Here is a 14,716-nt window from a genome sequence, read left to right as displayed (position 1 = left end):
TCAGTTTATTCTACTTATTCTGCTTTTGTCCTGTTCTTTGGTTAGTTTTACTATTTTACTTTAATTTTGCTCAGTTGTCTTTTTTTTTTTTTTTTTCCCCAAAAGTGCTAATCCTGCTTCTCTCCCTAAATCAAGTGAGAAAGGTGTTGCTGACTGCCTAGATGTGTAAGCCTCTTCTCTGGGGCAGTGATGAATGTTCTGTTAGGCTCATGCAAGGTGGCACTCAGAGTGGGTACTTCATTTTCACACACCCACTGTGGGGCCCTCACCTTCATAGGACCAGTTGATATTGAAGGTCTGTGTCAAGGCCTGCATTTCCTGAAGGAGGACTGAGTCTGCCTGGGAGGAAGTTTCTCCCCCATCCTCTTCTTCCAGAGCCTCCTCTTCCTCCTCGGGGTCTGGGGAATTCTGCATCATTTCTTCAATCTCTTCAATTACCTGAAGAAGGTACACAAAAGAGGATTAATTCTGTTCTCTGCTAGAGGGACATTCAAGTTGGAATTTTGATCAGTTAAGGCACTTTCTAATTTGATGTCTGCAAAATTCCTAAAGCAATATGGTTATTTAATAATATTGAATAATAATAAAAGTAGATCCAACCAAAGGCTTATGTATACTCTTTCTTTAATGTAAAGCACTCATTGGTGTAGAACCTCTTCCAAGAACTCCATTTAGATGAGTGCTTTATTGGAAATAAACTATTCTTTCAGGAAATGGAGCAAAGCTGCCTGGAAGGGAACATTTACTTCAATTTGCTGAGCACTTTATTTCTAAGTGGGAAGATATCTTATCCACCCAACTTTAACACAAAATCCAGTCCATTAATTGTTACAATACATATGAGTGGCAAAACAAAGTGTTCCCAGCACAACTCAAAATGGGAAATCTTTTTCACATGGAGGAAAAAGTTATTTCCCCAGACTTGACCTAGGCAGAAATTGAAACTGCACATAACAGATGAGAATAAAGATAATAAAATTATAAGAGTGCACGTAGAGTGTGGAGAGAAGAAAATTTATATGCCCAGTTCTAATCTAGATTATTAACAGTGGGCAGCTCCTAGAAGTGGAGGACATAAATAGGTGTCTCTCAAAAGGAATAAGGGTACATTAATTGTTCACACATAAAGACAATGGGATAAGCAAAAAACATTTCTGAAAGTGAATCTGTAGAAGAGTTTGGTTGCAAGAATACATTAATGCAATTGTCTGTTCTCCATGCTGAGAAGGAGTCAGGCTTAAGGGCCACTAAACTGTGGATATGAAGTAAGTTTCTTCATGCTGGGATGGACCAAAGATAACAGGACTTAGAGTCCTTCCTTTAGAATTGTTGTTGTTGTTGTTGTTTGCCATCGAGTCGGCCCCAACTCATAGCGACCCCTCCTTGGGTTTCCGAGGCAGTATCACTACGGAAGTAGATTGCCCCATCTTCCTTCCGAGGAGTGGCTGGTGGGTTTGAACCGCCACCCTTCTGGTTAGCAGTCAAGTGCCTTAGCCACTATGCTACCAGAGCTCCTTTAGAATAATTCCTACATTATTTCCAAACCTTCTTATCTCTAGTCACAAATTTAGGGAGCACCTAGACCTTGACTACTAGAAAACATTTCATAGCATTCAACCAAATGACATAACCCTCTTTTATAATTTTAAGGCTGACTTTTGTTTTCTCTTAAAGTGTTGTTGTTGTTAAGTGCCGTCGAGTCGTTTCTGACTCATAGTGACCCCATGCACAGCAGAACGAAACACTGCCCGATCCCGCGCCAGCCCCACAATCCCTGCTATACTTGAGCCCATCATTGCAGCCACTGTGTCAATCCATCTCGTTGAAGGCCTCCCCCTCTTTTGTTGACCCTCCACCCTACCAAGAATGACATCCTTCTCCAGGGAATGGTCCCTTCTTACAACATGACCAAAATACGTGAGACAAAGTCTGGCCATTCTTGCTTCCAAGGAGCATTCTGGCTGCACTTCCTCCAGGACAGATCTGTTAGTTCTTTTAGCAGTCCATGGTACTTTCAGCATTCTTCGCCAGCACCACAACTCAAAAGCATCAACTCTTCTTCGGTCTTCCTTATTCATTGTCCAGCACTCACATGCATACGAGGCGATTGGAAATATCATGGCTTGTGTCAGGCGCACCTTAATCCTCAAGGAGATATCCTTGCTCCTCAGCACTTGACTTTCCCAATGCTACACGCCGTCTAATGTCCTGACTGCTGCTTCCGTTGGCATCGATTGTAGAACAAAGCAGCGTGAATTCTTTGACAACCTCAGTCTTCTCTCCATTTATTGTGATGCTGCTCATTGGTCCAGTTGTGAGGATTTTTGTTTTCTTTGTATTGAGACGTAATCCATACTGCAGACTGTATTCTTCAACCTTCATCAGTAGGTGCCTTAAGTCATCCTCACTTTCAGCAAGCAAAGTTGTATCGTCTGCATATCTCAGGTTGTTAATGATTCTTCCTCCAATCCTGATACCACGTTTTTCTTCATCTCTTAAAGTAGTTATTAAATTTCTGGGGTCCTATTTCTCTCAAAAGGAGACCTAGTGGTTAAGTACTCAGCTGCTAACTAAAAGTTTGGTGGTTTGAACCCACCAGCTGTACTGCAGGAAAAAGATGTGGCGTTTGCTTCTGTAAAGATTACAGCCTTGGATACCCTATGGGGCTGTTCTTCTCTGTCCTATAGGGTCACTATGAGTCAGAATTGACTCAATGGCAATGAGTTTGCTTTTGGGGTTTTTAGTTCCCTCTACAATTCACATCTATTACAACTTATTCCTTTTTTTTTTTTTTTCTTTTAAATCTGGTTCCCTTCAACCTTTTAATCCTCACCTATCTCAAGTTTTACCTTTTTGTGACAGATATGGCAGAATTTCCTCTTCTGAACAGCATTTTCCTAAAGGAGCTTCATCAGAGCTACTTTGAGAAACCTTGTATGAAGGCTTGCACAAAATAAGCACTCAGTAAATATTTGTTGGCTAAAAGGTTGCATAAGGAATCTAAGTAATAATATCCTCTCTTAGAAATGAATTATTAAAACCAAAGTATGATTAACTCAATGAAATGTAAAGCACTGAACAAAGGCAGATGTATCTCTAAGACCCCTTTGGAAGGATCAGAATTTTCAGTCTTCTATGAAATAACAGAAAATATCCATCACACAAAAGCTTCATCTGCCACTTCTGTTTGTGGAAGGACAGGTATTTGGGACCATTGTTTAGGTAACTTCAAGTCAGTGAATTGCAAGGAGAGACTCATCAGGCGGGGGAGGCAATAAACACTGAACCTGTCTCTGGCTTTTCTCAAAGACAGGCCCCACACATCCAAGTGTTAGAAAGTACTGTGTGTTCACTGCAAGCACGTTCTAGCAGCTGGAAACCGAGGCATCAGAGAAATGAAATCCCTTAGCAAAGACACTCTTCAACAGAGATACAGCCACCACAAAGCCACGCATCTTCCTTCTGCTTTAAATGGATGTGACAAGTATGTTCTCTTAAACTTTTTCTCCATCAGAAGAACAAAAGTCCCAAGGAAAAATCTAGAGAGATACTCATACCTGATCTGCTGTGAGTAGAGGTTCCTCATTGATACCAGAATCATTTTCACTCTTCTCATTGAACTCTTCCTCCTCTTTCTCCTGGATCTGAAGAAAGGAAATGGAATTCTGGTGACCATTTGTCACTTGTCTTGTCTTCCCTCTAGTCTTCCCTGTAGTCTTCAGAGTAGATGATGCTGGCTGAAAGGCCACTTCAACTACCCACTGTCTAAAGAGGGATGCTGAAAAGGGACCCAGAATTCCATCAAATTCCTAATATACCCAGATCACACAGCATGCATTAGAGTCTAGCTTGTTGAGAAAAGAATGATAGGGGATGAGTGGCCACCACCATTCTGACTCACTGATCTTTAACTCACAGACAAGTCATTCTTGAGTGAAAAAGGAACCTACTCAAAGTGGGCAGCTGCAACTAAATTCTCTAGCAAGGATGTATCTATTTTATTAGGAATTTCAATCTGGATATTTGTTTTCATATTTTATTTTATTAGGCATTTTAAGGGCTAAATTGTTTCAGCCCAAATGATGGAATAACATCGTGTTCCTGGAATCCAAATGTAGCAATGTAGCTGATGGAGCATGTAATAAGTCTACACTAGATGGGACACTGAATAACCTGCCACATGAACTGAAGGACAAACTAAACAATAAAAAATTATACTAAGAGGAGAAACCCATTTAGCTTACTTGTTCTGTGTCTCTAAAATTCCATAATCCTAAATAAGATTCTTGAAGTTCACAACCATCTACATTCTGGATGTTTAAATCCACAAGAGAGCTTTATTAGTTTAAAACAGTAATTCGCAATCCTGGCTGCCCATCATCATCACTTGAGGAGCTTTTAAGAAATACAGATCCCAGGGCCCACCCTCAGCAATTCTGAATGAACTGTTCTGGAGTGGGGCCTTGGCATCAGTATTTTTTAAGTTCCCCAGGTGATTGTAATGCACAAGCAGAAGTGAGAACCACTGGTGTAAAGTAATCCTGCAGAAACTTTCATCTAGCCAGCAGTTCCTCTCCTTATCATTTCTACTGCACTAGCTGCCAACTCAATTATGCCCAGTGCTAAGTGTTGTGATTTTCCTTTTCAAATAATGACTAGATAAGATTGTTTAGAAGAGAAAGAAGATAATGTTCTTAATCACAACAAGCTATTCACAGCATATCTGGCTTTACTGGCCATATCCTAAACTGCCGTATTCTGGCATTTGTGTTCAAATCCTGTACAAAATAAACCACTAAACCAGCACAAGCTGTCCACACCCAGAAGTTTGACTTGAAAGTCATGTAGGGGGTTGGCAAGAAGTGTCTCCATGAAGTCTCCTAGCAAAGCCACCTCTCAACCAGGAATTAATTGTACTTGCTCCCCAATAGCTGGCATGCTGATCTACCTCTTTCCTGGGGAACCACACTTTCTTGCTCTAACAGGAAACACTCTGGTGCCAAGCAACCATGTGAGAAACGTATTCCCTCTTCTTTGCATTGCATCTTGGCAGACACCTCTAATGAAACATATCACCTTCTAGCTCTGTTTGTTTAAAACCAGGACATGTCATTTAAAAATAAATCAAATCTTACATGCCATCTGTATTTTATATGAATAAGGGGTAGGGCCAGGAGGTAATGGGGTCACTTGAGGAGCTTGTGTGCCAGATGGTGACTCTACTTCTGCTGTCTAACTGATATGCTGCTTTCTCTGCCAACCCCACCACCTGTAATAACTGCTTGGTTGCCACAGCTCCCCACTATGCAGATTGAAACACTTGGAGCCACAGTTTGTTCACAAGTACATTCATATGGCAGAACTTTCTTAGGGTCAGAAGTCCTGTGGTAGGACTAGGAAGAGAAGTTTTTGTTTTTTGTTTGGGTTTCTTTTTTAAAACATTTGATGGCACTTTTTTTTTTTTTTTTACATAGGTCTAAAAAATGGAATGTTTGTATTTTCTTAATTACAACCAATTTCATAGAGTTTACTTCATTGAAGGATCCTTGGTGGTGTAGTGGTTAAAACACTGGGCTGCTAACCAAAAGGTCAGCAGTTTGAGCCCACCAGCTACTCCCCAGGAGAAAGGCAGTCTGATTCTATAAAGATTTAAAGCCTCGGAAACCCTATGGGGCAGTTCTACTCTGCCCTATAGTGTCACCATAAGTCAGAATTGTCTTGATGGCAGTAGGTTTGTTTATTTTGGTTACTTTATTGACTGCCAATATTGCATCTTTCAACTACACCATCTCCCCCTCCAAGGTCTCCCTCTGAGTTCCCTGCTGATGGTTGGAACAGAGCTTCCAGAAATAGATCCTTCTTACTGTTCATGAACCTGGGCTATAGCCAGAATGGTGGTCTCTGAGTTAGAGACCTCCCCTCAGATCTGTCAGGCATGGGTAAAAAGAGATTATAAAATCAATTACAAGTGTGTGAAAGCTACTATGAGATCCTTGTATTATGGGAGCTATAGCTACCTCATATTTTCTCAATCTCAGCAGTCTGCCACTGAAAGGATAAAACAAAACAAAAGGAGAATGTCACTGAAATGTACATGTAAGAAATGTTAAAATGGCAGATGTTTTGTTATATATATTTACTACAATTAGATACATGGGTAACTAAGTAGGCAGGCAGGCAGACAGACAGACAGAAAGACAGACAGATAAACCAAGAAGCTTAGCTTATACAAAGTACCCGAAGAACACCCTCTCTAGGCCTGGCTCCCACATTTTCCCTCAATCCTACCAGGCTCTGTTCTGCTCCAGTAGCTTCCGTCACTTCTCAACAAGCTCTCTTTGCTCTGCTCATACCACTTACAGAATCCCTAGCTTCCCTCAGTTACTAGAAAGTATTTTGCGCAGAGAATGGAGAGCTGAGGGGAAAATAAAAGAGAGAGATTTTTGAAAGATGACAGCACTTATGGAAATAGATACTCTTATTTCTATTATACGACATAGGAATGCCACGGCCAGCTTGTTTAGCCTCCTTTATGGCAATAAGAAAGCTGTAAAAATGGAAAGGCAATAAGCCTAAAACAATATTCAAGACAGGTCATTTGGGACTGAATTTTTCTGTGGGCTAAAACTGCATCTTATTTCTACACTGTTAAAGTAAACTATTTCTTTCAAGAAAAATCATTCTTTCAAGTGACTTCTTTTAAGAATTGAGAGAAAACTGGGAACCAGAGAAGGGTCTAGACATGCCATTCAGCAAACTGTTTCTCCCTGCTGCTTTTGGTAAAGGGTGTGTCTGTAGAGCTGTATACCAAGGTATTTTAAAGCTTGAAAGTAAATGCAGAGAACCCCCATACACACACCTCACTGGAGCCTATAACACTGCTAAATTTTGCTTCACAGTAGTCTGAGTGAGGATTAACGTTATGTTCTGTCCTTGTGTCCAATAATCACTGTAAACTAGTGTCTTATGTTAAAACATTTCAGATAATTCCGCTCATAAGAAAAAAGAATCTTGGCACAATATTTAGCCTTTTGCATAATATCTTCTTCCCCTTACCACCATGGGAGGTTGGTCCCCTAACCAATATTGAAAGAAAACAAATGTACATCTTCACCAGAGTCCCCTAGCCTCCTTTCTGATGAGTCTCCCAGGATGCTGGCAGCCAGGTTCATTCTCCTCAAGCAGGAGTTTGGAGGACTTTTTTCTGGGGACACTGCCTCCCCCCCCCAAAAAAAAAGATATGCAGATACATACTAATATTTGGAGTCTCCAAATAAAATGACCAGGTTCTTACTGGTCACTCTAAAATGTGGTCAAGCAGGAGACAAGCCCTAACCCCACAGAAAAAGAACAGCCTTCTAGGGCCTCACTTTTAAGTATGAAAAGATGCCCAAGTATTGCCAGACATTTGAGGACAACCATCAACATGAAAGACAGGGATTACAACAAATATACACAAAAGAAAAGGCAATGCAGGGAGCAGAAGAAACTTCTTCCAAAAAACTATCATTATGGTTCTTCAAAGGGATGATAACAACAACAACAAAAATGGATTCCTTGAAACATGACCAATTTATATGAATGAAACAAAGAGCTAGAAACTGATCTCAGAAATTAAAAATAATATAGCAAAAATGAAAATTCAATAGAAGAGTTGAAGATAAGGTTGAGAAAATCTCCTAGAGAGTAAAACAAATTAAGTAGATAAAAAAAAAAAAAAAAATGGGAAGAGAGGTTAGACTTTTTAATACATCACAAAATGGAGGACTATGGCTATAATGGCTATATTAAGCAATTCAGTGCATTGCAGGATATTAAAAAGAAAAATGAAATAAAGATAGAGTTATGAAAAAAATAGAGCTTTAAAAGAGAGAGAGAGGAAAAACTATAAGGAAATCAGTAAGTTTAAAAAGCCAACATCCGATTAAAAGGAATTCTAGAAAGATCAAATAGAGGAGATGGTTGCTTTCAGCAATAGCAGAGTAATAAGTATTGAACTTACCCCTCCAGCCATAAACATCTATGAAGGTCCTGGATGGTACAAATGGTTAACACACTTGGCTGCTAACCAAAAGTTTGGCAGCTCAAACTGGACAAAATCTATGAGCTAATTGTTTTCAGGCACTGAACAACAGGCAGTACAAGGCTGTAATTCCTTAAAAAAGGTAAACACATCAAATAAATGAAAGTTGAGAGAAGCTGTCCCCTGTGGACCTATACTACAGGAAATGCTATATAAATGTTTTGAGCTGAAATGATGAAAAAATATAGTAATCATTTACATCTATAGGTAGGAATAAAGAGGAATAAAAGATATTTACAGATATTGTAAATATATGGGTAAATGACTATCTAAAGCAAATAAAATAACTTTGTGTTGTGGAGTAAGTAATGTAGATTGAAGTAAAATATATGGCAACAAGGGCACAAAGGATGGAGGAAGTGAACTTATACTAATGTGAAGTTTTCACATTCTTTGTGCAGTGGCCCAGTATTAATTCTAAGTAGACTTTGATAGCTTAATGTTCATTGTAATCCCGAGAGCCACTACTGAAAAAAAGAAGAAGAAATATAGCTAAAAATCAAAATTTGATTAATTCAAATGAAGGCCAAGAAAGTGGAACACAGGAACAAAAAACAAGATGAGACAAATAGAAATGCAAGATAGGACACCTAAGCATAAATTATAAATATTATATTGAATATTAATGAACTAAACCCTACATGGATGATCTAAACACACTAAAATAAAAAGCATGAATTGTCAGACTGAATTTTAAAAAGCAAGGCCTAATTAAATGTGTGTATAAGAGATACACTTTAAATATAAAGACACAGGTTGAAAGTTAAGGGATTGTAAAATCAGTACACATGAGAAAGCTTGTGTGGTTAAATTCATATCAGACAACTCAGATTTCAAGGAGTACTACCAGAAATAAAGAAGGACACTTCATAATGATAAAAGTGCCTATTAATCATGAAGACATAAAAATCACAACTCTTACAAAAGAGTTTCAAAATATATAAAGCAAAAACTACATGAAGAAATATACAAATCCATAATAGTTGACTTTAGCACTCTTCTCAGTAATTGACAGAACGAACAGACAAAAAATATCAGATAGGCTACAGAAGAATTCAACACTATTATGAGTCGGAATCAACTCTATGGCATTAGTTTGTTGGGTTTTTTTTCTTTTTTTAGTTTATCAACCAGTTTAACTTAAGTTGACATTAATAGAACACTGTAACCAACAATTATAGAATACACATTCTTTTCCATGACACATCTCATCTTCACTAAGATACAGCACATGATGGGCCATAAATCAGTCACAATGTATTTTTAAAAGACTGAAATCATACAGAGTATGTTCTCTGGCAAAAGTACATTAGAAATCAATACCAATAAGATAGCTAAAAAAAATCCCAAACACTTGGAAATTAAGCAACATACTTCCAATAACCCAAGAAATCACAAGAGAAAATTAGAAAATATTTTTAGGTGAATGATAATAAAACACATCATATCAAAATTTTGGGGATTCAGCTAAAGCAATAACTAGAGGAAAATTTATGTTTAAGACACTTATGTTATTAAAAATGAACAACAAAAAAAGAAAAGTTTAAAATATGATTAAAGCTTCCACCTTAAGTGGCTAAAAAACTGAAGGGCAAATTAGACTCCTAAGTAGAAGGAAGGAAATAATAAATACAACAGAAAAAATCAACAAACTAGAAAACAGACAAACAATAGAAAAAAATCAAAGAAACCAAAAATTGGTTTTCTGAAAAGATTAATAAAAGTGGTAAGTCCACAGATTCATTGATGACAGAAATAGAGAGAGAGAACACAAATTAGCAATATCAGAAATAAAAAGGGGGATATCACTATCACCATACATCTTACAAGGCATTCTGGTAGTATAGTGAGTAAGGCCTTTGGTTGTTAACCAGAAGGTCAGTGGTTCACACCCACCAGCTTTTCCACAGGAGGAAAATGACACAATCTGCTTTACAGTCTTGGAAACCCAATGGAGGTCACTAGAGTCTCAATCACTTGATGGCAGTGCAGTTTTGTTTTTTGGTTTATGTATCTTGTTGTTGTTGTTGTTAGGTGCCATTGAGTCATCTCCAACTCATAGTGACCCTATATACAACAGAACGAAACCCTGCCCAGACCTGTACCAGCCTCATGATCCATGCCATACCTGAGCCCATCACTGCAGCCACTGTGTCAATCCATCTTGTCGAGGGCCTGCCACTTTTTCACTGACTCTCCACTTTACCAAGCATGATATCCTTCTCCAGGGAATGGTTCCTTCTGACAACATGCCCAAAGTAGGTGAGACGAAGTTCTCACCATTCTCACTTCCAAGGAGTATTCCGGCTGCACTTCTTCCAGGACAGATCTGTTAGTTCCTTTAGAAGTCCATGGTACTTTCAGCATTCTTCGCCAACACCACAACTCAAAAGCATCAACTCTTCTTTGGTCTTCCTTATTCATTGTCCAGCTCTCACATTCATAAGAGACAATTGAAAATACCATGGCTTGGGTTAGGTGCACCTCAGTCTTCAAGAAGACATATTTCCTCTTCAGCACTTGAAAGAAGTCTTTTGCAGCAGATTTTCCCAATGCAATACATTGTCTGATGTCTTGACTGCTGCTTCCATTGGTATTAATTGTAGAACCAAGTAATATGAAATCCTTGACAACTTCAATCTTTTCTCCATTTATTGTGATGCTGTTTATTGCTCCATTTGTGAGGACTTTTGTTTTCTTTATATTGAAGTGTAATCCATACTGTATATTATAGTCTTCAATTTTCATCAGTAAGTGCTTCAAGTCATCTTCTCTTCCAGCAAGCAAAGTTGTGTCATCTGTGTATCACAAGTTGATAATGAGTCTTCCTCCAATCCTGATGCCACATTCTTCTTCATAGAATGCAGCTTCTCAGATTATTTGCTCAGCATACAGATTGAATAAGTATGGTGAAAGGATACAACCCTGACACACTCCCTTCTCGATTTTAAACCATGCCATATCCCCTTGTTCTGTTCAAATGACAGCCTCTTGGTCTATGTACAGGTTCCTCATGAGTACAATTAGGTGTTCTGGAATTTCCACTCTTCTCAATGATATCCATAATTTGTTATGATCTACACAATCGAATGACTTTGCATAGTCAATAAAACACAAGTAAACATCTTTCTGGTATTCTTTGCTTTCAGCCAACATTCATCTGATATCAGCAATGACATCCCTCATTCCACATCCTCTTCTGAATCCAGCTTGCATTTCTGGAAAATTCTCTGTCAATATACTGCTGTGACCATTTTTTAATTATCTTCAGTAAGATTTTATTAATGATATTGTTTGATAATTTCCACAGTCTGTGGAATCACCTTTCTTTGGAATGGGTACAAATATGAATCTCTTCCAGTCAGTTGGCCTCGTAGCTGTCTTCCAAATCTCTTGGCATAGCCGAATGAGTGCCTCCAGCATGCCATCCATTTGTTGAAACATCTCAATGGGGAGTCCGTCAATTTTTGGAAACAAAATCTTGGTTTTTGCCAATTCTTTCAGTGCAGCCTCGACTTCTTCCTTCAGTACCATTGGTTCTTGATCATATGCCACCTCCTGAAATGGATGAACATTGACCAATTCTTTTTGGTACAGTGATTCTTTTGATGTTTTTTGCATTATTCAATGTTTTGTCCATAGAATCTTTCAATATTGCAACTTGAGGCTTAAATTTTTTCTTCAGTTCTTTCAGCTTGAGAAATGCTGAGCATGTGAGATTAAGATAATATTATAAACAACTTTATCTCAATATATTCAATGATTTAGATTAAATTAACCAATTCCTTGAAAACTACAACTTACCAAAACCAACTCAGTAGGAAACAGAAAGTCTGAATAGTCTATTATCTATTAAAGAAATTGAATTTGTAATGAAAAACCTTCCACAGAGAAAACTTCAGGGCAAGATGATGTTGCTGATGAAGTTTATCAAATATTTAAGGAAGAAATAATACTAATAAAACACAAACTTTCTCAGAATATAGAGAATAGAGAACAATTCCCAAGTCATTTATGGGATTTCAAGAAAAGAAAAGCACAGAAAAAATATTCCTTATGAACATAGATGCAAAAATTCTTAATAAAATATTAGTATATCAAATCTCAAATGATATAAAAAGGAAAATATATCATAATTAAATGAAGCTTATCTTAAGAATGCAAGATTGGGCTAATATTTGAAAATTAATTCATGTAATTCATCACAATTATAATTAACAAATAAATAGGTCTATATATATAAGTTGATTAACTGATTTATGGATTCAATGCAGTCACAATCAAAGCCCCAGCAAGTTTCTTATAGAAATTGACCAACTGAGAAAAAGAGAAATTAACTAATTGATTTCAAAATGTACATGGATATGTAAAGGACCTAGAATAGGCAAAAAACTTTGGGAAAAAAAAGAACAAAGTTGGAGTACTTACACTGCTTTATTCCAAGAATTATTATGAAGCTACAGAAATCAGTACAATGTGATATTGGTACAAAGATAGACAAATATAGTAATGAAATAGAATACAAAATACAGAAATAAATCCATACTAATATGGTCAACTAATTTTCAGTGAACATGTTGAAGCAATTCAATGGGAAAGAATAATAATTTCAATGACTGTTACTGGAAAAACTGAATAACCATATGCAAAAAAACATGAAGCTTGGCCCTTACCTCACACCACATATAAAAACTGATTTAAAATGGATCATAGATTTAAATATAAGTGCTAAACTTTATTGGTTACCAGGGATGGGGGAAGTGTGGAACACTGCTAGATAGGTAGAGACAAGTATTGATCTGGGTTAAGTGAAAGGCAAAAGTGAATGAGTGACCAACACAATAACACTAAGGAAAAAGAAGACACAGAGAGGTGCACAAGAGGTACAGACAACAAAGACAAACACTTTTACATATACAATACTTGCTATCAGTGATAAGAACCATTAATTTACAAGTAAATAGATGGCTACACAGGCTGAATGATCAGGTATGTCTAGGCAAAAGAGAATATACCCATGACCATATATCAGGTTGGTAGATGATATTTCTATATACATATTTGTATGTGCTATAAGAATGTCCATATATATAATAGAGCTAACAAGGGGCAAAGTTATGATAACTTCTTAGCCACAGTAAACCACCCTGAAGGAGCAAGTAGTCGGACCTGTGGGCTCAGGACTACAGTCGCAGGGGACATCAAGCTGAATTAGCATAATATACTACACAAAAACATTGTTTTACATCCTACTTTGTGAGTAGCAGCTGGGATCTTAAAAGCTTGCAAGAGGCCATCTAGATGCAACAATGGGTCTCTCCTCATCCAGAACAAAGAAGAATGAAGAAAACCAAAGACACATGGAAACAATTAGTCCCAGAGATTAATGGACCATGTGAACTTCAGCCTATACAACCATGAAACCAGAAGAATTAGATGGTGCCTGGTTACCACTATCAACCACTCAGAAAAAGATCAGTGCAGAAGATCCTGGGTAGAGTGGGAGAACAATGTGGAACAAAACTCAAAATCATAAAAAAAAAAAGACCAGATTTACTGATCTGATAAAGCCTGGTAAGACCCCCAAGACTATGGCCCCTAGTTACCCTTCATGTCTGGAATTGAACTCACTCTCATGGCTTCCAGCCAAACAACAGACAGGTGAACATTTATATCAGGTAGATACACTCCTTAGAAAGATCAATCATGAGAGAACAGAAGAGCAGTATTTGCAAAGGGAGATAGCTTAAGGAGCAGGAATGCACAGGAAAGAAGGATACAGGGAAGAGATAACTACAGGGAGGAAGTGGGAAGAGAGCTGTTACATTGTGGGGAATTGCAGTCAATGTCATGAAACAAAACATGTGTGAACGGCTATATGGAAAATGAATGCCCTGTAAACTTTCATCCAACTCACAATAAAAATTTTAAAAAACAAATATAAGGGCTGAAACTATAAAACTTCTAGAAAAAGACTTAAAAGAAAATCTAAGTGCACTAGAATTTGGCAAAGATTCCTTAAATACAACACAAAGAGCAAAAATCATGAAAAGAAAATAGCAATAAATCAGACCTCATAACTTTCAAATATAATTACTTTTCAAAAGATAATGTTAATGGGAATAAATCTTACCAGGGACACAAAGGACCTGTACAAAGAAAAGTATAAAAAACTACTTCAAGAAACTGTAAGAGAACTACATAAATGGAAGAACATCCCATGCTCGTGGATAGGAAGAGTGAACATTGTGAAAATGTCAGTTCTACCCAAAGCAATCTATACATTCAATGCAATCCTAATCCAGATCCCCTCAATATTTTTAAGGGATATGGAAAAACCAATCACTAACTTTATATGGAAAGGAAAGAGACCTCGGATAAGCAAAGCAATATTAAAGAAGAAGAACAAAGTAGGAGGACTCACATTGCCGGATCTCAAAACCTACTATACAGCCACAGTAGTCAAAACTGTCTGGTATTGGTTCAAGGACAGATACGTAGACCAATGGACTAGAAATGAGAACCCAGAAATAGATCCTTCAACCTATGGTCAGCTGATCTTTGACAGAGGGCCGAAATCCATTAAGTGGGGAAGAGAATGTTTGTTTAATAAATGGTGCTGGCAAAACTGGA

General features: G+C 37.6%; 1 protein-coding gene across 1 annotated transcript in view; it reads right to left on the bottom strand.

Annotated features, from left to right (window-relative positions):
* Positions 1–14,716, bottom strand: part of FEZ1 (fasciculation and elongation protein zeta 1) — a 69,758-nt gene that overhangs the window by 27,480 nt on the left and 27,562 nt on the right. Inside the window, exons 3-4 of the mRNA XM_042782448.1 lie at positions 3,558–3,644; positions 270–438 (exon numbers count right to left, since the gene is read on the bottom strand). Of these exons, the coding sequence (XP_042638382.1) occupies positions 270–438; positions 3,558–3,644 (256 nt within the window). The remainder of the gene's footprint in view (positions 1–269; positions 439–3,557; positions 3,645–14,716) is intronic.

Source organism: Orycteropus afer, unplaced genomic scaffold, assembly GCF_000298275.1.
Source record: "Orycteropus afer afer isolate SDZICR_OR568_19922 unplaced genomic scaffold, OryAfe1.0 scaffold00325, whole genome shotgun sequence".
NCBI lineage: Eukaryota > Metazoa > Chordata > Mammalia > Tubulidentata > Orycteropodidae > Orycteropus > Orycteropus afer.
This window is presented reverse-complemented; position numbering and strand designations above follow the sequence as displayed.